Genomic DNA, 27,159 nt, shown 5'->3' on the forward strand with positions numbered 1-27,159 from the left:
CAGGGTTAAGGTTTGGTTATGTTTAGGCACAAAAACCCATTTGGTTAAGGTTAGAGAAAGATCATGGTTGGGTTAAAATGATCACATAAATGATTAAATTACTAATGTTACTTGCAGAAAGTTAGGCTACCTTCATTGTCATGGCTACATAAATACCACTAAAACAAAAATGTCCTGACTTGCAGTTGGAAACATGACACTTGCGGTTGTAAATGGGAGGCAAACAACAGTCTACTGCAGCAAAGTCCACTTTTTGCCACTCATCTGTGTAACCATCAACCCAACCCGCCAAATCCAAACATGGAAATGTGTAACTTATACAATGTAGATGTCATAGTTGGTGGAAGTTAGGCAAATGTGGTGTAGGCACGAAATATACTTCCAATTGAATTACATTAGTTTTAAAGTCATGCTGTGTGTCATGATTAATTGGAAAAAGTGTGTCCATGTACACGGATCTACAGATTTAATTTTGTTACTATTTCACGAAATGCCCTGACTGGGTTGCTACATAACAGGCTGGCATGACACTTTTCACAGCTGATATAGCAACTACTGTTTTTAAACATAGTAGAGGATTTCACACACACAGACATGCAATCATTTCCCACTCAGGACCTTTTCAAAGATAGCATTTTAGCTGAATTCAGGTTAACTATTCTGTGATTTAAACATCTATTACAAAAATGGCATACATTTCAATTAAATAACCTTTTGGTTTTTATATTCATACAGAAGTTTTTTAGCTGTGAGCTGTCCATGCAACACAGCTCAGGCCTGTGTCTTCACAGTACGGCAGTTTTTCGGTTCATCAGCTTTTAAAAACTTAGTTCTATGCTTTTTATCTTGGCGGCAGTATATCCCACCACACAGCAGCTTTCATGCATTTTTCTGTTTATTTCTAGTAGACAGATGTGACAAGGAGGCACCTTCATGCAATACAAACTCAATTGAGGGATGAATTGTTTTTCCCTCTGGGTTGGGTGGGACTTAATTATGCTCTGTCTCTTTAAAAGAGAATAGGCCAAAAACTTGGTTGGCTTGAGACAAAACGATGGTTTTAGGCCCTGCCCCTACTCCGGCCCTAATGGGCTGTGCATGCAAAATTAAACTATACTACAGGCCAATAAAAAGGGCTGACATAGCAATAAACTTGAATGGGCTCAGGAAGGGAGTTAACAGGAGGGAAGTCATGTGGACATTTTTAGATTTGCTCTTGCTCATGTACTCCATGTTCTTGTCTTCATATGTTTCCTGTGCTGTGTCTTTCCCTCTTTATTCCTCCTCTTGCCAGTTACAGGGACAATTTCATCTCAATGGGATGCATAAGGCTGGAGATGTGGTTTTGGGTGGGCTGTTTAAAGTACACTTTTTTTCTGTCTCTCCTGACCTGTCTTTTACCTCAGAGCCACAAGACACTACCTGCCATGGGTGAGTCTGTCAAAAAACAACAACAAGCAGAAACTGGGGGAAATCATCCCATTTTTGAATGTATTCTTGTTATCCAGATATTAAAAATAATTGTATTTCAATCTTTTTTCAATTTAATTATAAAACTTATAAAGTTACTATTTGACTGGCTTAATTGTTTGCAAAATATGCCACTTGTGCAACATACACCTTTTTTGACAGTTATTGTATCATGTCTTTATATATGTATAAGTTGCAGTGTTTTTTTCTGTTAGTTTTGATGTTCTAGGATTCAGACATGCTCAGACCATGGCCTTTGCTGTTAATGAGATCAACAGAAACTCCAACCTGCTGCCTAATGTGACTCTGGGATACAGTCTGTATGATAACTGCGTCAATCTAGGAGTTGGATTTCGTGCAGCATTGTCATTAGTCAGTGGTCAAGAGGAGGAGTTTATATTAGATGAGAGCTGTGTAGGAGCTCCTCCAGTCCCAGGGATTGTGGGTGATTATTCCTCTACTGGTACTATTGCTGTTTCCACTGTCTTAGGTTTGTACAGAGTGCCTATGGTAAGTTTTACACTTTACCTCTCGTCATAATCATTTTTGGATGATTCTGATTGAATTTAACATTTAGTTTCAATTTTAAACATGGAATAATTATCTTAAAAAAAGTATAACGAACCTGTAAAGGCTTTGAATGTTTTAGGGATGTGCAGTCTGTCTTTCACAGGTGAGTTATTTTGCCACATGCTCCTGTCTGAGTGACCGGAAAAGGTTTCCATCCTTCTTTAGGACGATCCCAAGTGATTCATTCCAGGTGAGTATCTATCAGAAAAATGAAAATAGGTAAAACATGTCATGTACTCTTCTCATGCCTGTATTGCAATGGCACAGTTGATCCTCTTGTATATGACGACCCACTGTTTTGTGTCGTTATCTGTCTCAGATATGGTCTCAGATAACAAACAAAACTAAATGGGAAAAATTAGACATGGTCCATTTTAGAACCTGTTTAATTGGTTTTTCACTAAAATGATAAACCCCCCTGCACACTAATCCCTCCACTCTCTTTTCAAATAGGTGCGGGCTATGATTCAGATTCTTAAACGGTTCAGCTGGACTTGGGCAGGTCTCCTCGTCAGTGATGATGACTATGGACTCCATGCTGCCCGATCATTCCAAGCTGACCTGGCTCAGTCTGGTGGAGGTTGTCTGGCCTATTTGGAGGTTTTGCCCTGGGGTAAAGATCCAGCTGAGCTAAGTAGGATTGTGGATGTAATGAAGAAATCCACAGCTCGTGTGGTCATCGTATTTGCACACGATAGTCACATGATTTCCCTCATGGAAGAGGTTAGTGGTTTGATCCAAAACAAGACTCAATGACTGTGTAATTCAGAAGACTAGACGCATACTTTAAGTATGAACTTATATATTTGGTATAATGAATTGCACAGGTGGTTAAGCAGAATGTGACAGGCCGTCAGTGGATTGCCAGTGAAGCCTGGACATCAGGTGTTGTGCTGCAGACCCCTGACTTCATGCCATACTTGGGTGGCACACTGGGCATTGCCATCCGCCGAGGAGAAATACCAGGCCTGAAGGATTTTCTGTTAAGAACACATCCAGACCTATATCATAACAACAGTTATGAAAATAACTTGGTGAGATTTTAACCTTTCAATCTGATGTATTTGCAAAAATACTACAAAGGTATAGTTTATGACACATAGTTTGGAATATATTTCAGGTAAATCAATTTTGGGAACACACATTTCAGTGCAGATTTGCGCCACCTCCGGCAGGCTGGGTGGAATCTGGGGGAGCACTATGCACAGGAGAGGAGGACCTAGAGGATGTGGAGACTGAGTTTTTGGATGTGTCTAACCTCAGGCCTGAGTACAATGTGTACAAGGCTGTGTATGCTCTGGCGCATGCCCTTGATGACATGCTGCAGTGTGTACCAGGCAGAGGGCCTTTCAACAGGTGCAGCTGTGCCACTTTGCGAAGACTGGAGCCGTGGCAGGTGTGATATTCACTTACAGTACACTAAACCTGTTCATATGATAAATACTGTGATTAAGTATTTCTTCCAGAGTTTTCCTCACTGCTGGGTCGTATAATGGATGGTATTACCATTGCAGAAATTGTCTTTTCACTAAATACACAGTATTATCACTGCTCTGAAATCCCTTTTTTTTTTACATGTCGTCTTTGCTTTTCCTCTATCCCATATTTTGATTTATATAGCTTGTGTATTATTTACAAAAGGTCAACTTCACCACACCATTTGGTGATCAAGTGTCATTTGATGAGAATGGTGATGCTTTACCAATATATGATATTATGAACTGGCAGTGGCTCCCTGATGGAAGAATAAAAGTTCAAACTGTGGGTGCAGTTACGAAGTCAGTGATCAAAGGTGAAGAATTCACAATTGATGAGGACAAAATCTTCTGGAACTTTGAAATCCAAGGGGTAATCTTTATTCTTTGGCCCACAAATAATTCAATATAGTAGGGTTAAGTAGTGCACAATAACAGATATTTATTATACTTTTTACAGCCACCCCGGTCAGTGTGCAGTGAGAGCTGTCCTCCAGGTACCCGCATGGCCAGAATGAAGGGTCAACCTGAGTGCTGTTTTGACTGCATCCTTTGTTCAGAAGGAAAGATCAGTAATGTGACTGGTTAGTTTCAGTTTTTAAATATTGTAGTTTTGAGATATAATATAAACATGAATCTCAACATCTTCCCTATTTTCACAGATGCTACGGAGTGCACAAGTTGTCCAGAAGACTTCTGGTCCAGCCCCCAGCATGACCATTGTGTTCCTAAGAAAACAGAATTCCTCTCCTACCATGAGCCTCTGGGTATCTGCTTAACCACCACATCATTGCTGGGCACATTAATCTGTGCTGTTGTCCTGGGCATTTTCATCTATTATCGCAGCACACCCATGGTACGCGCCAACAATTCAGAACTGAGTTTCCTGCTCTTAATCTCACTTAAATTATGTTTTCTGTGCTCACTGCTGTTCATTGGCAGTCCAAGACTATGGGCATGCCAGCTGAGACATGCAGCATTTGGAATCAGCTTTGTGCTTTGTGTCTCATGTATCCTGGTGAAAACCCTGGTGGTTCTGGCTGTTTTCAAGGCCTCCAAACCAGGAGGTGGAGCCAGTCTGAAGTGGTTTGGTGCTATGCAGCAGAGAGGGACAGTTCTGGCTCTTGCATCTATCCAGGCAGCAATCTGCACTGTGTGGCTTGTCACATCTTCACCAGCTCCTCATAAAAACACTCAATACCACAATGACAAGATAGTTTATGAATGTGTAGTTGGCTCCACTATTGGGTTTGCCGTATTGCTGGGTTACATTGGGTTACTGGCTATCCTCAGCTTCCTGCTAGCATTTATGGCAAGGAATCTTCCAGACAACTTCAATGAGGCCAAATTTATCACCTTCAGCATGCTGATCTTCTGTGCTGTGTGGGTGGCCTTTGTCCCTGCTTATGTGAACTCCCCAGGCAAATATGCAGATGCAGTGGAGGTATTTGCCATCCTAGCTTCCAGTTTTGGCCTCTTAGTGGCACTGTTTGGCCCAAAATGTTACATAATCCTGCTGAGACCTGAGAGAAACACAAAGAAAGCAATCATGGGTCGGGTCATCAACAAATGATAAAAGTATCACTTTCTGTACAAAATGAATAAATCTATTTTATCCCATCTGTTTTCTTGTTTATTAGTGGTCTTAAGCAGAGGAAACTAGACGCAATAAAGAATGATTTAAAGTGATACTTGCAGTTTTTTCTGATAATTTAACTTTCTATTTCCTTGAATTTAAAAGATGGGAAAAAAAATTGAGCTGTGTGAAAAAGTTGAGTGCCATCTCACTAGCAATGGCAAACACAGGAATGTTGTATTTTTGCACTAGGCTACTGTACACTTGGCATAGACTTGGTTTAAGCATACAATTTTACAACCTCAAATGGCAGAAAATGTCAATCCCTAATCAAGTTACTTTCTTACACAAGTGACTTTGATTTTGAGGAAGCTACTTGCCAATGGGACATTTGGAACAGCATCAGTTTATGCATTTGCAGTGGTTGCACAGTGGGAAACAAAAAAAAAAAAAAAATACTACACTTTTTCCGAGGGGGATTATATTATAGACGAGCACAAAAAAATAATTCCAGTAGTTCATTTTTGGAAATCACTCCAACATTAATTAAACATAATTGAGTGTTGGACCTCATCATATCAAAACAACAAAAGAGGAAAGTATTCATTAAACAACATACAGTCAAATTATGGAATGAAATTCAATTCATTATTTCAAAAAATACCAAATTTAACATCTGAAATAAAATATACAGTACTAATGAAAATGCCTACCGTGATACCTTTGTTGCCTCAAAGGTCAACTCAATTTTACAAAAAAAACCCCAGAACTCCCATGTTTACTGTATGGTAGACATCCCTCCTGGAAAATCCTGCTTGAGCTGGTAACCGGTTTGACCAATCTGAGCTAGGTTTTTGACAGTTGGTAGGCCCACCTATTAACTGTCAAAACCTAGCTCAAACCAGCTTCAACCAGATACTAGCTCAGAACTGGTAGCTGGAAAACTTTTTAATAGCTGGTACGCCAGCTACCTGCACGGAATTTGTAACTGGTTTATCGGCTGTCAAAAACCTAGCTTAAACCATCTACACAAAACTGGTCTACCAACTGATCATCAGTTAAACCAGCTTGTGCAAGCCGACTCAGCAGGTAGAAATCCAGCAAGAGCAGCTAACATTTTAAACTGGTTCTAGCTGGATTTTACAGCAGGGATCCTATTTCATATCAGAAAAGTGACCAAAATAATAATACAGTAGTAATAATAAATAAACCCTCTTCACATTCAAAAGAATAATAAGCTAAGATTAGTCCACAACCTTTAACCAAAGTGCCCTGTGCAAACTTGGATATTTATTGAACCACAAGCAATTTGAACAATAATCACCCCTGGAAACTCTGCAATGATCAGATACACTACAGGATAAGTTTTTATACAGGAGAGCAAGTTTCTGTATTTTTTTCCTGTATTTTTGTATTCATTATTAGAATTATTTTCTGAAGTCGTCATTGAAATTAAGTTCAAAATTCACAATGATTAAGTTTCTGCCTTGTGGTTTCGCTCATGGGTTAACTAATTTGCATCAGAGACTATAAAATTCAAAAATGTCAGTTTTCTCATTGTTTTTGAGTTTCATTTACAACATAATATCCTCTTGTGCTTGCTTCACACAGGTTTAATTTAGGCATCAGTTCAAGGGATATTACTAAACTCGAGTTGCAAGTTTTTCTTTTAAATGCCTTTTAAATAAGATACCTTTTGAGTTTTAGACAAAGCCATCATTTTAGTATATTGCTACATTTCAGGTGAGGAGCAAGAGTAAATTCAGAATATGTATATAAATGTACTCAGCATAAATGAAATTAGGTTATGTTCATTGGACAGACAAATATATAAGCAGATGCATTCATGTTTGTGCACAATACCAGTCATATGCAATAACCCCCAATAAAACAGAGGCAGAGGAGCAGTGGAAAATGGATGGGAAGACAATAACAAATATCTTAGTCTGCTGCTACCCTCTAGTGGACATTTTAGTAAACTCTGACTAGACAATAGTTAAGTTAATACATCAGGGGCTGACTTGAGAAATGTTTAACTTACTTTGGTCTGCTCGTGTCCCCACACATATATGTGGTTATCCTCACTATGCACTGGCTCTTTCTTACTGTCTGCCCTGATGTTTGCAAAGTGGTAAATAAATGTGTGTTTTATTGGTAAGTAATGACAAGACTAATGACATTAATCTAATATACATATGGAAATGTCTACTCTATGTGATGTTCAACAAACTTAAAAGCCATATACTAAGTTGATTGTCATGCAACTTTCAGACATTTCTGTCTATAAATAATATGGGGTGGGGCGGTTGCTGACATTGTTTTGGTGAAATGCTATTAAATGACAACACATTAATTCTGCCTCAATACAAAATCAATATGGAATTAAATGCATCTTTGGCCCTGCCCCTACTTCTTCTCCTGCCCTAATAGGTGGTGCATGCAAGAATAAATTACATTGCAAGTCAATAAAAAGGGGTCTTATTGCGATTAAACTAAATCACTGGACTCAGAAAAGGAGTAAATAGGAGGAAAGTTATGTGGGCATTTTTAGATTTGCTCTTGCAGATGTATTTCCTGTTAGTGTCTTCATATGTTTCCTCTGCCATGTCTTCCCCTCTTTATTCTGCCTCGTGCAGATTACAGGGACAGTTTCATCTCAATGGGATGCACAAGGCTGGAGATGTGGTTCTGGGTGGACTGTTTGAAATCCACTTCTTTTCTGTCTTTCCTGACCTGTCTTTTACCTCAGAGCCACAAGAGCCTACCTGCCATGAGTGAGTTTGTCAGAAAAGCAGCAAAAAGAAAGAACTGGGGAAAAATCAATCTAATTTGTAATAAAATAGTATTATGAGAGAAATATATTACTTTTTTGCTGCCGTGATGTTTTGTTGTTTTTCAATCCATGTATAATAATTATTGCTATTCAACTGACTTAATTTTTTGAAAATGTACTTGTTCATGTATCTGTGTACATTTACTGTATCATATAATTTTAGTTTTTTTTTAACAAAACATAAATTGTGTCATTTTTATGTTAGTTTTGATGTTCTAGGATTCAGGCAGGCCCAGACCATGGCTTTTGCTATTAATGAGATCAACAGAAACTCCAACCTGCTGCCTAATGTGACTCTGGGATACAGTCTGTATGATAACTGTGTCAAACTAGGAATTGGATTCCGTGCAGCATTGTCATTAGTTAATGGTCAAGAGGAGGAATTTATGTTCGATAAGGGCTGTGTAGGAGCCCCTCCAGTTCTGGGGATTGTGGGCGATTCTTCCTCGACACGTTCGATTGCTATCTCTACTGTCTTAGGTTTGTACAGAGTGCCTATGGTAAGTTTTCTGCATTACTTACTATCAATTATTTTGGAAGATTTTGATTGAATTTACAATTTTAAACATAAAATATTCAACCTTAAAAAGGTGAAAGACCCATAAAGCCTTTGAAATTGTTATGGATGTAGTCTGTTTTTATCTCACAGGTGAGTTATTTTGCCACATGTTCCTGTCTTAGTGACCGGCAAAAGTTTCCATCCTTCTTTAGGACGATCCCAAGTGATGCTTTCCAGGTCAGAAAAATGAAAATGGGTAAAACATATCATGTGCAGTTTTCCTGAATTTCAATGACACAACTATTTCTGTTGTATATGACCAGCCACATTCTTTTTGTCATTAACAGGGGTGTTTGATCTCAGATAACAAAGCAGAAAGGCAACAATTAATGATCCGTTGTGCAGTTTTTCGCTAAAATGATGAACCCACCTGCACACTAATCACTCCACTCTCTTTTCAAATAGGTGCGGGCTATGATTCAGATTCTTAAACGGTTCAGCTGGACTTGGGCAGGTCTGCTCGTCAGTGATGATGACTATGGACTCCATGCTGCCCGATCATTCCAAGCTGACCTGGCTCAGTCTGGTGGAGGTTGTCTGGCCTATTTGGAGGTTTTGCCCTGGGGTAATGACCGAGCTGAGCTAAGGAGGATTGTGGATGTAATGAAGAAATCCACAGCTCGTGTGGTCATTGTATTTGCACATGAGAGTCACATGATTTCCCTCATGAAAGAGGTTAGTGGTTTGATCCAAAACTAGATTCAATGACTTATCTGTACTTCAGAAGACTAGACACATACTTTGAGTGTACATTTATATTTTTTATATAATGCTTTGCACAGGTGATGAGGCAGAATGTGACAGGCCGTCAGTGGATTGCCAGTGAAGCCTGGACAGCAGCTGCTGTGCTCCAGACCCCCGACCTCATGCCATACTTGGGTGGCACACTGGGCATTGCCATCCGCCGAGGAGAAATACCAAGCCTGAAGGATTTCCTGTTAAGAATACATCCAGACCTACATCACAACAACAGTTATAGCAATAACATGGTGAGATTCTAACCTTTCAATCTGATGTTGTATTTGTTGAAATACTACAAAGTTATTGTCTATAACATAGTTTTGAATATTTCAGATAAATCAATTTTGGGAACACACATTTCAGTGCAGACTTACGCCACCTCTGGCAGGTTGGGTGGAATCTGGGGGAGCACTATGCACAGGAGAGGAGGACCTAGAAAATGTGGAAACTGAGTTTTTGGATCTTTCTAACCTCAGGCCCGAGTATAATGTGTACAAGGCTGTGTATGCTCTAGCGCACGCCCTCGATGACATGCTGCAGTGTGTACCAGGCAGAGGGCCTTTCAACAGGCGCAGCTGTGCCACTTTGCAAAGACTGGAGCCGTGGCAGGTGTGATATTCACTTACACTTGACCTTTCCATGTGATTAAATCCTGTGCCTTAGTATTTCTTGCAGTTTTCCCCACTGCTGGGTCATATAATGGATAGAAATGATATATTGTCACTAAATATACAGTATTATCACTGCTCTGAATTCCCTCCTTTTTTTTTACGTCTTCTTTGCTTTTCCTCTATCCCATATTATAATTTACATAGCTTGTGTATTATTTACAAAAGGTCAACTTCACCACACCATTTGGTGATCAAGTGTCATTTGATGAGAATGGTGATGCTTTACCAATATATGATATTATGAACTGGCAGTGGCTCCCTGATGGAAAAATAAAAGTTCAAACTGTGGGTGCAGTTAAGAAGTCAGTGATCAAAGGCGAAGAGCTCACAATTGATGAGGACAAAATCTTCTGGAACTTTGAATCCAAAGAGGTCAATTCTGCATTTTCAGCCAACTTTCCTTCTGGACATTTGATCAGTTTTCAATTTTCAATTTTCGCATTGTATGTGTAGAATGACAGATATTAGTTTTTATTTATCTTATAGCCCCCCCGATCAGTGTGCAGTCAGAGCTGTTCTCCAGGTTTCCGAAAGGCCAGAAAGAAGGGTCAACCTGAGTGCTGTTTTGATTGCATCCCTTGTTCAGAGGGAAAAATCAGCAATAATACAGGTGAGTGTTCATTTATTAATATTTCATTTGACAAATATTATCTGAACACTTCCTCTACTCTCATAGATGCTATGGAGTGCACAAGTTGTCCAGACGACTTCTGGTCCGCCCCGCAGCGTGACCAATGTGTACCTAAGAAAATTGAGTTCCTCTCCTACCATGAGCCTCTGGGTATTTGTTTGAAAACCACATCATTGCTGGGCACATCTATCTGCACTGTTGTCCTGGGGATCTTCATTTATCACCGCAGTACCCCCCTGGTACGCGCTAACAATTCAGAACTGAGTTTCCTGCTCTTAATCTCACTGAAACTATGTTTTCTGTGTTCACTGCTGTTCATTGGTCGTCCCAGACTATGGACATGCCAGCTGAGACATGCAGCATTTGGAATCAGCTTTGTGCTTTGTGTCTCGTGTATCCTGGTGAAAACCCTGGTGGTTCTGGCTGTTTTCAAGGCCTCCAAACCAGGAGGTGGAGCCAGTCTGAAGTGGTTTGGTGCTATGCAGCAGAGAGGGACAGTTCTGGCTCTTACATCTATCCAGGCAGCAATCTGCACTCTGTGGCTTGTCACATCTTCACCAGCTCCTCATAAAAACACTCAATACCACAATGACAAGATAGTTTATGAGTGTGTAGTTGGCTCCACTATTGGGTTTGCCGTGTCGCTGGGATATATTGGCTTACTGGCTATCCTCAGCTTCCTGCTAGCATTTCTGGTTAAGAATCTTCCAGACAACTTCAATGAGGCTAAACTAATCACTTTCAGCATGCTGATCTTCTGTGCTGTGTGGGTGGCCTTTGTCCCTGCTTACATTAGCTCTCCAGGCAAATATGCAGATGCTGTGGAGGTATTTGCCATCCTAGCTTCCAGTTTTGGCCTCTTGGTGGCACTGTTTGGCCCCAAATGTTACATAATTCTGCTGAGACCAGAGAGAAACACAAAGAAAGCAATCATGGGTCGAGGCATTACTCCATAAAAGCTGCAGTTTGTTTCATAAGACCAAATGAATCCTTGGTTTCTATACAGTAGTGCAATGTAGAATACATAAATACTGACAGTAAAATAGTTTATTAATATAATTTTAAATATCGGAAAAGCAGAACTGATGCCAAAAATGTATTTGAATATGAAATATCTCAACATGTACATTCATGGTTAAGAACTTGAACACTATGATTTATTCATTTTTTTATGTTCTATGTATTTTATGTCAAAAGCACCTTTTTTATTTGATGAAATGTGATTTTCTATGTAATCTTACATGCTAATAGAAATGCTATAATACATGCTGTGTGTATGGGTGTGAATGTTTGTCACTGCACCCAAAGGTACTCCCAAATTAAAGATACAAAAAACTCAACAGCAATAAAATCTGATCTTTACAGTAAAATAAGGAATTTTCTGTTACTTTTCTTGAGTACAAAGGAACTGTTGCCAACGCTGATCATATTAAATATACCCAATACAAGCATCTGAGCTGAGATATTGTACCCTAACACAACTTGACACTAACACAGTGCCACCTAAGCCATGGTCGGCACCTTATTCCAGCCTACTAAGGCACCCCTTTCAAAGACAAAAGAAGACTCAACAAAACTGAAAGGTGGCGATTGCCATCAAAACGTGCCATCAGCCTAACCACCTTGTTGAACACACTAAAAAGGATGAGTTCACAATTTTTCAAGTCTGTAACAATAGTCTGGTGCCCACATGAACATTGAGACATTGAGGCTTGCTATAATCATTCTTCCTGCTCATATTGGTATTCCTTATGTGTTTTCAATGTAAGTGATTGGAGAAAAAATCCATAGTCTTTCCATGCAACAATGTAGCTATTTAGAAGTTTATCTGAAACTAACTAATGAGACTTCAGACATCTAAATCAGTCAAATCAAGTAGATAATGCCATCTTATATCGAAAGTTCCAAAGTGTTCTTTGATAAGACTGTCTGGGAAAATACAAAGAGGGAAATGTATGTAAAAAGACTGCAATTGTGGAAGATATTCCCTTGTTTTGACTTACTCAGATTGTTGAAGCCTCACATTTACTTCAGATAAACTTTCAAATACATTTGTGCACACAATGAGGACTCTAGATTTTGTTCCCTATCAGTTACATTGTCAGGGCATTTTAAAGGGATTTTTGAATGGCCATTATGAACAGGAAGAATGATTACAGCAACAACAAAAAAAACATGTCACTGTCATATAGGAACCTGACTAATGTTTTAAGACAGACTTGTGTAACTTTAACAGCAAAGTAGGCTACAATTTTCACTAAACCCTCATTCACTACAATCCACAATGAAGCCCAGAACTGTGTTCGGCAAGGTAGTAAAGGTTGTGAACTGTTCAGATAAGCTGACGAAGCTCAGAAAACAAAAATGACAAGGGGATAGGGTTAGTTGATTTTTTGTATTTTAGTCCTACACTGTACTAGATAACCTGCAAAGACGTATGGGTAACCTCCATACAATGTTTTTGTTGTTAGCAATGCTACGACAGCATGCTGTTAGAAGAATAAACTCTTCTGTTCAGTTGGTGTATGTGTTACAATTGTTATACAAGTGACAGAAATTGTCAGTTGACTGTGATCATGTAAAAAGGGTGCGACTGAAATCATAGTTCAACTAGTCTAGACATTTTTGTCAGTCTTGCAGGTATCAGGAACTGATGATCATTGACAGACAACTGAAGTTTGCTTTTCCTGCAATTCCTGATAACTAACTAACTAACTAACTAACTGGTCTTTTTGCACAGACTACAACACAGAAAACAAGCAGTTTTTTATGCTGCATGGTTTATTATAAACAGTAATTATGAATAGAGCCTTCAGGTAATGTCCAGAGGATACATATACATCAATATCAATAAGCTACTATGCCATTATACAATATTTTCTGTTTTAGGAAAATCAAAAACAATTAATTAAAGATTGTTTTATTTAATTATACAGAATTGAATGAATAAAATAAATACATGCAAACTGAGAACACAACTTAAATGACCTAAAAAGAAGGCATTACAAAGAACATTTGTTAACTTTGATTAGCCAAATAATTTAATGTTATATTTATCTGTGCTACCTGGCCATCAAGTGTTTCTTAGTGTTCTTCTCAGGCCTTATAAGAATGATAAAACACTTTGGAGCAAAAATACAGAACAGTAAACTATAACTAGACGCCAGAATTGCAAAAATCTCCACAGCAACAGTGTATTTTCCAGGAGAGCTAACATAAGCAGGGACAAATGCCACCCAGACAGCACAGAAGATCAGCATGCTGAAGGTGATCAGTTTGGCCTCATTAAAGTTATCGGGGAGTTTCCTTGCCAGAAAGGCCAAGATGAGGCAGGTGCAGGCAAGCAGCCCAATGTAACCCAGAACCAGAGAGAAGCCCACAACAGAGGTCATGGAACACTTCAGAGTTACCTTTGACCCTTGGAAACCCAGATCATATTGGGGCACAGGGGGACTGAGGGACAGCCATATGACACAGATGATAACCTGGATATAAAATAAGCATTGTAAAAATATAATTAAATCAATGTATATTATGGAATAAGAAAAAATATGCAAACATTTTATCTAAAGTAGAGCATAGCTGTAGTACCTGTATACAAGTAAGTAGGCAAACACTTCCTCTCTGTTGGCCTGGACCAAACCTTTTAATCAAGGCTTCAGCACCAGGCCGAGCTGAGCGGAAAGCTGCGAGAACCACTACGGTTTTGACTTGGAGGCAGGAAACGCAAAGTACAAAGCTGATCCCAAATGCTGCTTGCTGGAACCGACAAGACCAGAGTGAAGGACGTCCAATGAACACCAGTGAACACAGGAAGCAGAGTTTCAGCGACAGAAGAAGCAGGAAGCTCAATTCTGAATTGTTGGCTCGCACCTAAAAGTGAGTCATATATAAAAAAGACAAGTCCAAAATATCAAACTAACCTTATATTTTCTTCACTAATGTAATAATTCTACCTTGTAACCAACATGTAGACAATGGTCCTCACATTATACAACTACAACTACACATCAATGAGGATTTTGTACAGTATATGCATACATTACTCTGTGTTCTCACCACCGGTGTTTGTCGGTAACAAAGAAACACCACAAAGACAGCTGTTGTCACAATGACACCAGACACAGCTGCTGTAGTCAGAGTAATGCCCAAGGTCTCATTAAAGGAAAGAAAGTCCAGCTGGTGAGGGATGCAAGCGGTTCGTTCAGTGTTGGACCAGAACTCAACTGGACAGTGCTCACAGTGAAGGGAACCTAGAAGAAGAAAATAGAAGAGAGGGGAAGGAAAGGAAAGGAAAGAAAAAGGGGAAAGGTGTAGATAAGCTTCTAGAAGACAGAGATATGAGTCAGGGTTACTGCATTAAGGAAGCAAGAAGTCATGAGTTTCTCATTTTTTACATTGTAAAAAGGCAATGAAAATAGAACATGAAGCTGCAGACATATTTTTTTGTTATGTTGTGAAATAATTTCCTCACCAGTTGTGTTATTAATCTCTCCTTCAGCACATGGGATACAATCAAAGCAGCAGAGAGGTTCCCCTTTCCGGTTAGCCTTTCGGGTACCTGGGGGGCAGCTCTCACTGCACACTGAAATTGGCACCTAAACAAAGATTTTCAAGGACCAATAACATGTCATCTGACTAAAGTCAAAAATTCAATGAAAAAAGAAAAAAGTTATATATCTGAATAAATAACATTTTCCTTTTTACTTACCTGATTGGATCCTGTGCTCCACTGAATAACTGACTCACTAAAGTGCAGATTGAACCCATCCACATGACCAATCAAAACTGTTTTTTGTGAGCCCTCAGGAGTTTTCTGCCAGTTGACAAGGTCATACTTTGCTGGAGTGTCAGCCCCTTGGAAAAAGAACCTTTCCCCCTGTGGTGTAATGAAGTTCATGTTGTTCAAGTGCTGCAACAGCTGTGAAATCAAAAAAATATGGAAACTGCTCATATTGTAAATGACAAAGCCTGTGATGATGCTTGCAACAAATATATTTATGAAAAGTGAGAAGTTGGAATTTCAGAAGCATAGGTTGTTAAAGGCTGCATTTCTTGTATCAGGGGAAGGCTTATAATCTGGTTTACCTCTATGGGTTTGATGTGTTTTGGAGATGAGCAATTTGAGTTGTTACTGAGAGGGCTATCTCTGTCAGGGCATGAGAGAAGGCTGTGGAGAGCATGGGCTGCAGCATAAACAGCAAGGTAGACATTATATGACACCCTTAGCTGGGAGATGTCAGTAAAAAGACTCTGCACTCTCTGTAGGGACTCTGTTCCCCTGCAGAGTGGTAAAGAAGCTTTCTGAAGAGATGATTTGGCAAAAGCTGAAGTAGAATTATTTGAGGGATGGCTAGACCTTTTTTGAGGTGCTACATATTTGAGTGGTGAAGAGTGATATGTGGCCTCAGTACTACATCCAAACTCCTGTTCCCAGAATTCTCTGAAGAACTCATTGTAAGGACCACGAGATGGGTTCAAACTTCTGAGAAAATTTCCAAATCCTGGTATAGCTGAACTTCGAATGGCCACACCAAGAACACCAGTTGCCACTTTAGAGGTGGCAAGATTCTGGAGAAGATCACCACTGGTGCTCCAACCTTCACTGGCCAGAAACTGTCTGTCAGTCACCTTGTGACAGCAAAAGGACAGACAAGCTACTTATAATGAAAAATGTTAAATAAAATGAATATAATAAACATTTTACACATTTATTTCAGGTTCTCACATTTATCTTGGCCAGTTGCAGAAACAGTTCCCTCACATCTGTATACCAGGCAAAGATCAGAATCACCCTTGCAACTGAGGCCTGAATTGTGAGTGCTGTTCGTTTGGCATCATTCACAATATTTTGCCTTTGCAGAGTCTCTACAAATGCCAGACACATCCCTGCCCCCTGAATCTCCTCCTGAAATACCTAAGTAAAAGGAATGTACAGATTACACAAAGGAAATGTATTAATATCGGAACATTTATATTGAAACATTACAAATGGAATCACCTTTAATGCTGCATGCCCATAATTATTGTTTGCTATCACTGCTCCAATCCAAGTCCAGTTGAAGCGAATGGCAAGCTGGGCAATGGCCCGGGCTTGGTAAATATCACTCGGGATGGTCCTGAAGAAGTTAGGAAACTGGTGTCTGTCACTCAAGCAGGGGCAGCTTGCCAGGTAACTGATCTGAAAGACACAAAAAAGTTACATTGTTACTTTCAGGTGTTTTATAAAGGAAGCAGATGTGTTTAAATTGATTAACATCCACTCTTTTTGTCTTCATCCCCAAATGTTTTTGTGTTATTTTCTTGCAGTGTACAGTGTGTAACAACAGTTAAGCAGAGGTTGTAAATAGTAAAGTGAAACATTGCACCAACCCTTCAAACCAAAGAGAAACATTTACAGTTTAGTGTTTATGCTGCATTTGAAACTCACCAAAGGTACAGAGAGTGGCCCCAGGATTCTGGAGAGTATCTGGGCTGTTATTGATGAGGCACCACCAATGATCAAGGGAACAGGTTGTCCACCTGATGAGGGCATTAAAACATGTGTCATTGAATTAAGGGTTTGTTGCATGAAGAATACAGTTTGCTTCTTTTTCAAATACAGCAGTGCATTCATTATACAGTCATCATTCAACTGGACAGAATTTCATTTAGGTAAAAACCAAGCTACAGGTAAAATTACCTCTCCTTTCTCCGTTTTCTTCTCCATAGCCATCAGAATAGTCCAGAGGAGCTGTCAAATTACATCTGGTGTTGTCTCCTCCAACCATCAACAGTGCTGACTGGAGAGCCCACAGGGGAAGTCCACAGCTATTACGTATATGGTAGCCCAGTTTCACACCTGGTAGCAGGGTTGTAAGATGATTGATTTCCTCCACCGCAAACACCATAGCATATATATACTGTAATGGAACATGTTCTAAACTGAAACAGGGAGAGAAAGAATGAGAGACATGTCATTCAAAATGTTGAATTGACTCTATAGACTATAAATACAAATCTAGATATTGAATAGTTTGGCATCTTAAATAGAACAGATGCGATATGAAAAAAGATCATTATTAACAGCAGAGTTTTACCCAGCACAAGGTTTGTAGTGTGGTAGCTGAGTGAAGTCATGGTCAATAGCTGGAGTTTGATGACGAACATTAAAGAGCCCACCAATAACCACATCTCCATCCTGGAACAAACGATGGGTACTTGGTGTAGCCCACTGAGAACAAGTCAATGTCTGAACCACCTGCAGTCCCACCCTGAGCCCCAACTGTCTGTCCACAAGCCCGACAAGGAGCAGGGACAGGGCTGAAGAGGGCCACAGAGTGAAGAGCCAGGACAACAAAGACATGGATGCAGCTGTTCTTGACACTTGAAATATGTACACTGCAATATACTCAGTTACGAAGCTTGTTTTTTCATTGGCAAAACAATCAGTATCTATAAACTGTCCCTGCAAAGAAAGAGTAAAATCTAATCTAATCTCTCTCAATAAAGTTTTCCCTGTAAGACATCCACCTGTGGAGCAAAACAAGATGCAGGTCAAAGTGAAAATGTTCATACAGTAGATACAACTTTGGCAACTAACAGGTTATCTACACGGTTACCTGCCCCCAACCCACCCTAAAGTGAACAGATAAACTGTTGGATATTTATAATAGATGTAAAGCCTTTATTACAAGCAAGTAAACACAATGGCACATGCACACAATCCCAAATCACTCCTCTCAAGAGTGATACTCAAACAACAATAGCATAATTGGCAGTGATTGGTGTTTGTGTAGGCAGATGTTAGAAATGGAGGGTGTCTGTGTATGTGCAAGTTAATGCACAATTAGTTCTTACTTTTCAAACAGGCCTGTCTGATGTAGAACAGTTCCCACTAACCTGTTTGGTTGGGGTGTTTACTGTAAAACAGACATGATAAGAAGACATGTATGAAGCACAAAAGAGATTCTAAGCAAAGCAAGCAAAATCTGAGACCACTTTTTTTTTAATAAAGACCATGCAGTTATTCCTTTTTGAAGAGGTGCATTTAAGGCAGACAAAAACTCCAACAAATAGGCCACTGAAATTGAAATCAATATGAATGTAACGGATGTTAATAACCATTGTCATCCAATAACATTCACTAAAACTGTCAATGCATAGTCGAAGCTGCTGCTGAGATCTCTGTCATGACAACACATTAGCTGAGGGGGAAATGACTTTCATACTACATTAAAAATCGTCAGTTTATTCAGACCATAGCTTTTTTAACAGTTAATTGAGGGATACACCAAGGCTATCTACTCTCTCTTAATTGTATTCACATTAGCATTAGACTAATTGGCACAAGCTTACATCCACATAACTCCACCATAACCATTAACATAACATGCATTTGTTTACCTAATATCAACACATTAGACCTTGGTCGAAATCTGTTCTCATGACTCAACAAAACACCTGCTCAACCTGTGCCAATTCCCTCATGCCAGGTTCAAATTGATGCTGCAGGTACTATTTTGGGATTTTTTTTTTTTTTTTTTAAAGAAGAAAATTAGACCACTGCAAATGTGATGCGATAATTTAATTCAGATCCACTGGCTGAAGAGGCTATGGTTTAACCACTGCAGCCTCAATGTATCAACTTTTCTTTAATCACGCTCCATAACAATAAAAATAGTATATGATTAATGGTGTAATAGTAATTTAGATATTATCCACACATTTTGTAAAATCCCAAAGTCTGACCACCTACTTATTACTTTCCCTACAATACATTATTGTTTCTGTGATGTATTCTAACATGATCACCTCAAAAAGTCAGTATTTCAAATTATTGTTATGTATTATCTGATATAACTCCTCAGAACTTTCATTCTCTCGAAACTCAAATCAAGATTCATGCCAGAGTCTGTGGTGTCAATAAAACAGTAGAATAGCAAAACAAAAATACAACCTTACTTGCTTTTATGTAAGTTTATTAATTATTCTTATGATGGTACAGATGGTTTGTAACATTGGTAATATTAGTAAATATTGAAGAAAAACAGATGTATGTTATCATTTTTAATTCGTTGGAAAATATATAAAATGCAATTTTTCCATACAGTATAACACAAACTATTCAGTGGTCTAATTGAATATAGTTGACATTATATGGTCAAAAAACGATATGCACTGTATGGTATCAAAAGAAATGTCACACTTTAAGTAAATCAAACAGACTGTTTTTAAGACACAGTACTGTGATAAAGATGGAGGAAAGTGTAAGGAAATGATAACTTAGATGGCCTTAAGTCGCTATTTAATTAATATCACTCTCATTCACATCTACCAAGTCACAGTATGCATTCTTAATTTATCAGTGCTACCTGGCCATCAAGTGTTTTTTAGTATTTTTCTCAGGCCTCAAAAGAATGATGAAACACTTTGGAGCAAAAATACAGAACAGTAAACCATAGCTAGAGGCCAGAATTGCAAAAATCTCCACAGCAACTGCATATTTCCCAGGAGAACTAACGTAAGCAGGGACAAATGCCACCCAGACAGCACAGAAGATCAGCATGCTGAAAGTGATCAGTTTAGCCTCATTGAAGTTATCAGGGAGCTTTCTTGCAAGAAAGGCCAAGATGAGGCAGGTGCAGGCCAGCAGCCCAATGTAACCCAGAACCAGAGAGAAGCCCACCACAGAGGTCATGGCACACTCCAGGGTAACCTTTAACCCTGGGACAGCCAAGTTTGGTTGAGGCACTGGGGGATTGAGGGATAGCCAAATGATACAGATGAAAATCTGGATGAAAAAAAGCATTGCACAATGTCAGGTTAATATAACATACTGTAATAATAATTTTATCATGAAAGAGGTGCATTTGCAACCCTGACCTGTACACAGGTAAAGAGGAAGACACTTCCTCTCTGTTGGCCTGGACCAAACCACTTCATCAAGGCTTCGGCACCAGGCCGAGCTGAGCGGAAAGCTGCCAGAACCACTATGGTCTTAACTTGGAGGCAAGAAACACAAAGTACAAAACTGATCCCAAATGCTGCTTGCTGGAACCGACAAGACCAGAATGAAGGACGACCAATGAACACCAGTGAGCACAGGAAGCAGAGTTTCAGCGACAGAAGAAGCAGGAAGCTTAATTCTGAATTGTTGGCTCGAACCTTCAATCAGAGAAAGCAAACACATGAACAGTCAATGATTGGTTGATTGATATTGACTGATATTTTAAACAATTTGTCCAGCCAAGCTAGCAGGGTGGTTCAAAAAATGACACTGCTGTTCTGTCTGGCAGTCCACTACTTTGGTCCAGATAGAAATAACTCAGCATTCAGATGGGATATCATAACTTTGCCAATTCTCTGACTTATCCACTAGCACATAAAACCTTTCACTTATCCTTTCAAAATATCTCAACATTTACTCGATGGACTGGCACAAAATTTGGTTCATACTTCCATGGTCCTCCAATGATAATAACTTTGATGATCCTCTGACTTTTCTTCTACCACCACCATGAGTTTGACATTTGTGGTTTTGAGTGACATACTATATCTCAACGCTATCAGTTTGGTGGATTGCCATGAAATTTGTAGCACTATCATTGGGCCCAAATTGGAATTTCTCCAATACTTTGGTTTATGACCAATTACTTGCAAAACCGATAGTATTCCCCTTAGCCTCTAGCTATACTTTGTGTTTCCTGCTGAAAATTGTAAACCTTTTACCTGCTGAACATCAGTATGGTAGCATGATCACTGGGTGCATGCTTGTATGCTGACATCTGCATTTAGCTAAAAGCACCACAGTGCATAAGTTTAACCTCACCACACTGCTAGCATGGCTGTAGAAGTTTAGATGTGATATTATACAGTAGGCAAGGCAATAATTTTGCCTTGAAGAAAGTAGAACAGTACATACATGTACCAACTAAAAACAAAGAATAATTTGTAGAAGGTGTAGATTTCTCTGGGTTCTTACCACAGGTGTTTGAAGGTAATAAAGAAAAACCACAAACACAGCTGTTGTCACCATGGTACCAGACACAGCTACTGTCGTGAGAGTAATGCCCAATGTCTCATTAAAGGAAAGAAAGTCCAGCTGGCGAGAGATGCAGGCAGTTCGGTTAGCATTGGACCAGAACTCAGGGGGACAACGCTCACAGTGGTGGGAAGCTGAGAGATTGAGATAAACAAAAAAGCAAATTAGGAAGAAACACAAATTGGAAAAATCTAGATAAGCTTAAATCATTACACACAGTAACAGTTACTGCATGTTGTGCTGCTATTGCAGTGCTGACTGAACATTATATGTTGCAGTTTCCTCACCTGATTTATTGCTTATTTCCCCTTCAGCACACAGGATACAGTCAAAGCAGCAGACAGGTTCCCCTTTCCTGTTGGCCATTCGGGTACCTGGGGGACAGCTCTCACTGCATACGGAAGTAGGCACCTAAAACATCAAGTCAAACCATGTGATCAAGTACATAATATCTTGTGAATCTTGTGTAAGTATTTAATTCAGTAGAAATTTTGGCATGGGCCTGAATCAGAATTCTTCATTTTTAACCACCTGACTAGATCCTGTGCTCCACTGAATAACTGATTCGTTAAGGTGTAGATTAAACCCATCCACACGACCAATCAAAACTAGTTTGAGTAGCCCCTCAGGAGTTGTCTGCCAGTTGACCAGGTCATACTTTGCTGGAATGTCAGCCCCTTGGAAATAAAACATTTCCCCTTGTGGAGTGGTGAAGTTTATGTTTTCCAACTGCTGCAACAGCTGTGAGACCATCAAAATGTAGAAATTGTAAATGCCTTAATTGCTTAAAAGCACATTTACAGTATCAGCACAAAAGTTTCTATATGACAAATAGAATGTCATATAGAATTTGACATTCAAATATGACATTAAACCATATTTTTGATGGCTTAATGTCGCCATCAAAAATATCGATCAGGATGTAAAGTGTCAAATAAATCTCATGGTTGTGTTGAAATAAACATAATTGTGTTTACCTCAATTGGTTTGATATGTTTGGGAAAGTAGCAGGTGGAACTGTTGTTTCTTAGAGGGCTGTCTGTGTTGGGGCATGAGAGAAGGCTGTGGAGAGCGTGCGCTGCAGCATAAACGGCAAGGTAGACATTATATGTCACCCTTAGCTGGGAGATGTCAGTAAATAGATTCTGCACCGTCTCTAGGGACTCTGTTCCTCTGCAGATCGGTAGAGAAACCTTTTGAAGCAAACCATTTGCACGAGTTGGTGATGAAGAGGCATGTAAAGCCCCAGGACTACACAGAAATTCCTTTTCCCAGAACTCTCTTAAGAACTCATCGTCAAGACGGCGAGATGGGTTCAAACTTCTAAGATAATTTCCAAATCCTGGTATAGCTGAACTTCGAATGGCCACACCAAGAACACCATTTGCCACTTTAGAGGTGGCAAGATTCTGGAGAAGATCACCGCTGGTGCTCCAAGCTTCACTGGCCAGAAACTGTCTGTCAGTCACCTTGTGACAGCAAAAGGACACAATCAAGATAATTGTAAATAATAAAGATAAAGGTTTTATTTATTTCATTTTTTAAGCACTGTCATTATTTACTAGATTTTATATACAATTGTATTTCAGGTACTCACATTTATTTTGGCCAGTTGCAGAAAGAGTTCCCTCACATCTGTATACCAGGTAAAGATCAGAATCACCCTTGCCGTTGAGGCCTGAATTGTTAATGCTGCTCGCCTGGCACCACTCACAATTTTTTCCCTTTGCAGAGTCTCTACAAATGCCAGACACACCCCTGCTCCCTGAGTCTCCTCCTGAAAAACCTAATACAGTTGAACAATGAAAGTATAAAAATTTCATTTTTATGTAGATTTTTGTATTGATGCCATAACATTTCTTCTAATGCTAATGTGACAACTTATGAAAACACCTTTATTGCCACATGGCCATAATCATTGTTGGCTATTACTGCTCCAATCCAGGTCCAGTTGAAACGTACAGCAAGCTGTGCCATGGCACGGGCTTGGTAAATGTCACTGGGGATGGTCCTGAAGAAGTTAGGAAATTGTCGCCTGTCACTCAGACAGGGGCAGCTAGACTGGTAGCTCATCTAAAAGAAAAAAAACTCATACAAATATAATTATTTTGAATTACAAATACAAATAAAGATTAGTGTAATCTCATTTTGAACCAAGGTTTGTTTTATATAAGAATACTGTGTTGGCAGCAGTTTACGGTAAAGTTAATTGGAGTCCTTTTTTCAACATCCTTCTTGTTAATAGAAAGCGGAAAATGAGGAGAAAACATAAATGGGCCACTATTTATGCATCAAAATTCCTCAAATAGTGTTTCACAAATTTTAAAAAACAACATAAAACATAATTTAACAATATAAGTGAAAATTAAGATTTTCATTTGGCTTTTAATATTATAAATGGTTTTAATTCCTCCTGATCATTTAAATTTGTTATATATGTGAATTCAAAATATACGCCAATAAAAAAATGGAGTTCAATATAACTCACTAAAGGTACAGAGAGTGGCCCCAGGGCTCTGGAGAGTATTTGAGCTGTTATGGATGAGGCACCACCAATGATCAAAGGAACAGGCCGATCACCTGATGACATTACAAGAAATAAATTCATTTGTTATATGAAAATAGTTCCTTGTTCTGCTTTAAACACAACACCACAGTGTTTATGCTGTAAGCATTTCCTTCAGTTGTTATAAATGGAGAAAAGATACCCATCAGGTGCATGTGAATGCAAGGTTTATTACCTCTCCTCTCTCTGATTTCTGGGGGTGCTGCTGAATTACAGCTGTTGCTGTCTCCACCAACTAGTGACAGTGCTGCCTGTGTAGCCCAAGGGTGTAGGGCACAGCTATCACGAATATGGTAACCAAGGCTAATACCTGGTAGCAGGGTTGGGTTTTGATTGATTTCCTCCAACGCAAACACCATCGCATATATATACTGTAATGGAAGATGTTCTAAACTGAGACCAAAAGAGAGAAAGAATCAGAGAAACATCAGTCAAAATATTGTATTGATTGTGAAGCCACTAATATACAATATGCTGCAAATAATATACATAATCATTTTGCATCATTTTTTAGATAAGCATTTATAACAACATATTCTTGACAAGTAAAATGAGCATGTGAACCAGTAGTTAGCAGCATATGGAATAGAGAATATACAGCTAATTATTTCTATGTTTGTTAAATATACATATGCATGTGTCATACAGTAATCACAGTAATCAACGCAGATCAGAGTTTTACCCAGTGCAAGATGTGTAGTGTGGCAGCTGAGTGAAGTCATGGTCTATTACTGGAGTTTGGTAATGAAGATTAAAGAGCCCGCCAATAACTACATTCCCATCCTGGAACAGACCCTGGTTATTTGGTGTACCCCACCGAGAACAAGTCAGTGTCTGAACTACCTGCAGTCCCACCCTGAGCCCCAGCTGTCTGCCCACAAGCCCCACAAGGAGCAGGGACAGGGCTGAAGAGGGCCACAGAGTGAAGAGCCAGGAGGACCAAGACATGGATGCAGAAATTATGTGCACTTAAAATATGTGCAGTATATTCAGTTAGATAACTGGTTTCTCATTGGCAAAATATACATAAATCAGAGATACAATAAATTCAATAGCTCTAAAGTGTTCCTGCAATAAAAAGTCAAATTAGATCAACTATTTTTTTAATGCAATAGGAGAAAAATAATATTGCAGCCATATGATATTCACCTGTAAAGCCAACAAATTGTAATATCAAGTTGTATTTTACAACAGACACAACTTGCTTTAAAAACTGACAGGGTAGCTACACTATGACATACCCCGCCTCCTACTATGCACAACATAGATGTTGTTCTGGCTATTTATAACAGCTGTACAGCCCATGGAGGAATGACAGTTAACAGATTGACACTGTACCAAATCCAAATCACTCTGAATGCAGGGTCAAACAATAATAGATTTAGACAAGCCCTAAAGGTTTGTTTATAAATCAGTACAGATTCTGACATAGTTACATGTAGACAGGGGATTTGTTTCTATACATTCCACAATCAGCAATGTGTGCATGCAGATGTGGTCCACATGTGCACATTAGAAAACAAGATGGCATGATTCAGCTGTCTCAAATAACAGCATATTATGAAACACTCCCTGATAGGAAAACGCTGCCCTAACCGATGGAGCATGGGCTCCCTATAGATTGCTTGCCACAGACTAGTCATAACTAGGCCCTCACAGGGGCCAGGACCTAGACCTTGAGCCCCTGAGAAAAAAACATGCAATTCCATGGGCCTAGGACAACAGGTCCAACCATACTCCTATCAGCTCCTAGAAACAGGGGTTCAATTACTGAGAACCTGGCCCATTCTGTGGCCAACTAGGGCCTCAAAGATAAGGTTCACTTCTTCAAATGGGCCCTCTATGGGGTGGGTGAAGAACGTTGAAGGGAGGGAAGGGGAAGTGATAGCTTTGCTGTGCCAGTTGGTGTCCAAAAAGACTGAGGTCAGCTGTGGCATCCTAGTCTGTGGAGCGGTTCATGGCTTTGCCAAAGCACATCCACCATGACCAGAGCTTGAGCATCAAATTTGCATCTTGCCCCAACATGGCAGATGGCAACACAGGCAGCCTATCATCTCCCCTCGCACATATGATGGAGACAGCAAGATTGAGACACCTCACCATCCAAAAGAAGGTCATGGCCTTATATGCTGTTTCATCAGTTTAGTTAGAAGCAAAAAAGAAATCTGCGCCTCAGATACTAGGTCTTAGCTTATCTAGCCTTTAAAACGAGCTATCGCTCATACAAGACTGGAATAGGCCTGTGTTGGTCATCTGTCCTTGGATTGTCACAGTCATGGTGACATCCATCGACCTCTACAAGACAGACTTGGAGGGGGACACCAAGTCTCACAAGGTCTGATCCTTAGAAGGCATTTGTCAACAACCTCCTCTCTTGAACACATAGCTGTCTTCTTATCTGACAAGCTATGGGCTTCAGATGGTTTAACAAATTGTTTTAAGCACCTCTCACCCTAGTGATACAATGATGATGGAGGGGTGCACCATGGGATTACTTGACTCTTTGTTCTGTTCAAGGTGACCTAATAAGAAATGTTATCAACACACATTATGGCAATGTATAGGTACTGAAACATTTGGCAACATAATATCTCACACTTGAAAGAGATTCTTGGCCTCAACATCCCCTTCTCCCTTCAGCTTAGGCAAAGATCATTCTAATGAACTGGAAGAACAGGCTCCATTTTAGTTACTTCCAGGCTCATATTACTAAATGACCATGTTTTATATGAACATATAACTGCGACTATGGACGATCGCAATTAAAAAGTCAACAATGACTTGTTGTACATCATGCAGGACAAATACAGCTACAGATTTCTTTTTTCACTGGTATATCTATGTACTTCTTTGGTACTTCCTTTGTACTATTCTTTTCTTGTTTCACCTACAAGATGCAACAATGCAAAACTGCATAAACTGGATCCTTATTTCCAATATACAACATACAAAACAAATACTGATATCTTTGTAAATCTGACATTTGTATTAATCTCATTATAACTCTCTTTGTATTATTCTATGTTAATCTAAGTGTCCACACT

At 39.3% G+C, this 27,159-nt stretch overlaps 4 protein-coding genes across 4 annotated transcripts; 2 read left to right on the forward strand and 2 right to left on the reverse strand.

The window, feature by feature from the left end:
- The first annotated feature begins 1,222 nt into the window (after window positions 1-1,222).
- LOC133980224 (extracellular calcium-sensing receptor-like) lies at window positions 1,223-5,088 on the forward strand. Its single transcript, XM_062418881.1, has 9 exons — window positions 1,223-1,431; window positions 1,686-1,980; window positions 2,144-2,230; window positions 2,494-2,763; window positions 2,868-3,074; window positions 3,161-3,436; window positions 3,661-3,888; window positions 3,976-4,099; window positions 4,178-5,088. The coding sequence occupies exons 1-9, from the start codon at window positions 1,223-1,225 to the stop codon at window positions 5,086-5,088; spliced, it is 2,607 nt and encodes an 868-aa protein (XP_062274865.1).
- Window positions 5,089-7,725: 2,637 nt separating this feature from the next.
- Window positions 7,726-11,482, forward strand: LOC133980966 (extracellular calcium-sensing receptor-like). Its single transcript, XM_062419854.1, has 9 exons — window positions 7,726-7,865; window positions 8,130-8,424; window positions 8,574-8,660; window positions 8,889-9,158; window positions 9,266-9,472; window positions 9,558-9,833; window positions 10,040-10,267; window positions 10,382-10,505; window positions 10,599-11,482. Exons 1-9 carry the CDS (start codon window positions 7,756-7,758, stop codon window positions 11,480-11,482), a joined length of 2,481 nt encoding a protein of 826 aa, XP_062275838.1. The 5' UTR covers window positions 7,726-7,755.
- A 2,106-nt stretch (window positions 11,483-13,588) lies between these two features.
- Window positions 13,589-17,871, reverse strand: LOC133980967 (extracellular calcium-sensing receptor-like). Its single transcript, XM_062419855.1, has 12 exons — window positions 17,606-17,871; window positions 17,209-17,450; window positions 16,966-17,048; window positions 16,528-16,707; window positions 16,255-16,443; window positions 15,941-16,157; window positions 15,615-15,898; window positions 15,238-15,447; window positions 15,001-15,124; window positions 14,586-14,779; window positions 14,118-14,399; window positions 13,589-14,011 (listed from the first exon to the last, which is right to left on the reverse strand). Exons 1-12 carry the CDS (start codon window positions 17,869-17,871, stop codon window positions 13,589-13,591), a joined length of 2,694 nt encoding a protein of 897 aa, XP_062275839.1.
- Window positions 17,872-19,875: 2,004 nt separating this feature from the next.
- On the reverse strand, window positions 19,876-26,052 carry LOC133980968 (extracellular calcium-sensing receptor-like). The gene is made up of 12 exons (XM_062419856.1): window positions 25,887-26,052; window positions 24,798-25,020; window positions 24,291-24,508; window positions 24,038-24,129; window positions 23,443-23,622; window positions 23,147-23,335; window positions 22,527-23,018; window positions 22,081-22,290; window positions 21,837-21,960; window positions 21,490-21,683; window positions 20,391-20,672; window positions 19,876-20,298 (listed from the first exon to the last, which is right to left on the reverse strand). Exons 1-12 carry the CDS (start codon window positions 26,050-26,052, stop codon window positions 19,876-19,878), a joined length of 2,793 nt encoding a protein of 930 aa, XP_062275840.1.
- Between the last annotated feature and the right edge of the window lie 1,107 nt (window positions 26,053-27,159).

Source organism: Scomber scombrus, chromosome 5 (assembly GCF_963691925.1).
Source record: "Scomber scombrus chromosome 5, fScoSco1.1, whole genome shotgun sequence".
Classification (NCBI taxonomy): Eukaryota; Metazoa; Chordata; class Actinopteri; order Scombriformes; family Scombridae; genus Scomber; species Scomber scombrus.

Bases quoted from the DNA above. Each gene is read 5' to 3' on its own strand.
- LOC133980224 (XM_062418881.1), top strand. From the start codon at position 1,223: ATGTACTCCATGTTCTTGTCTTCATATGTTTCCTGTGCTGTGTCTTTC. The intron at 1,981-2,143 runs GTAAGTTTTACA...TGTCTTTCACAG, and splicing joins GTTTGTACAGAGTGCCTATG to GTGAGTTATTTTGCCACATG. The intron at 3,437-3,660 runs GTGTGATATTCA...TGATTTATATAG, and splicing joins GAAGACTGGAGCCGTGGCAG to CTTGTGTATTATTTACAAAA.
- LOC133980966 (XM_062419854.1), top strand. From the start codon at position 7,756: ATGCACAAGGCTGGAGATGTGGTTCTGGGTGGACTGTTTGAAATCCAC. The intron at 9,473-9,557 runs GTGAGATTCTAA...TGAATATTTCAG, and splicing joins ACAGTTATAGCAATAACATG to ATAAATCAATTTTGGGAACA. The intron at 9,834-10,039 runs GTGTGATATTCA...TAATTTACATAG, and splicing joins AAAGACTGGAGCCGTGGCAG to CTTGTGTATTATTTACAAAA.
- LOC133980967 (XM_062419855.1), bottom strand. From the start codon at position 17,871: ATGTCTTTGTTGTCCTGGCTCTTCACTCTGTGGCCCTCTTCAGCCCTG. The intron at 15,899-15,940 runs GTACTGAGGCCA...TCAAATATGTAG, and splicing joins GGAACAGGAGTTTGGATGTA to CACCTCAAAAAAGGTCTAGC. The intron at 14,780-15,000 runs GTGAGGAAATTA...TTCTTCTTCTAG, and splicing joins AGAGATTAATAACACAACTG to GTTCCCTTCACTGTGAGCAC.
- LOC133980968 (XM_062419856.1), bottom strand. From the start codon at position 26,052: ATGCCACAGCTGACCTCAGTCTTTTTGGACACCAACTGGCACAGCAAA. The intron at 24,130-24,290 runs GTAATAAACCTT...TAATGTCATCAG, and splicing joins AGAAATCAGAGAGAGGAGAG to GTGATCGGCCTGTTCCTTTG. The intron at 21,684-21,836 runs GTGAGGAAACTG...TCAATCTCTCAG, and splicing joins GGAAATAAGCAATAAATCAG to CTTCCCACCACTGTGAGCGT.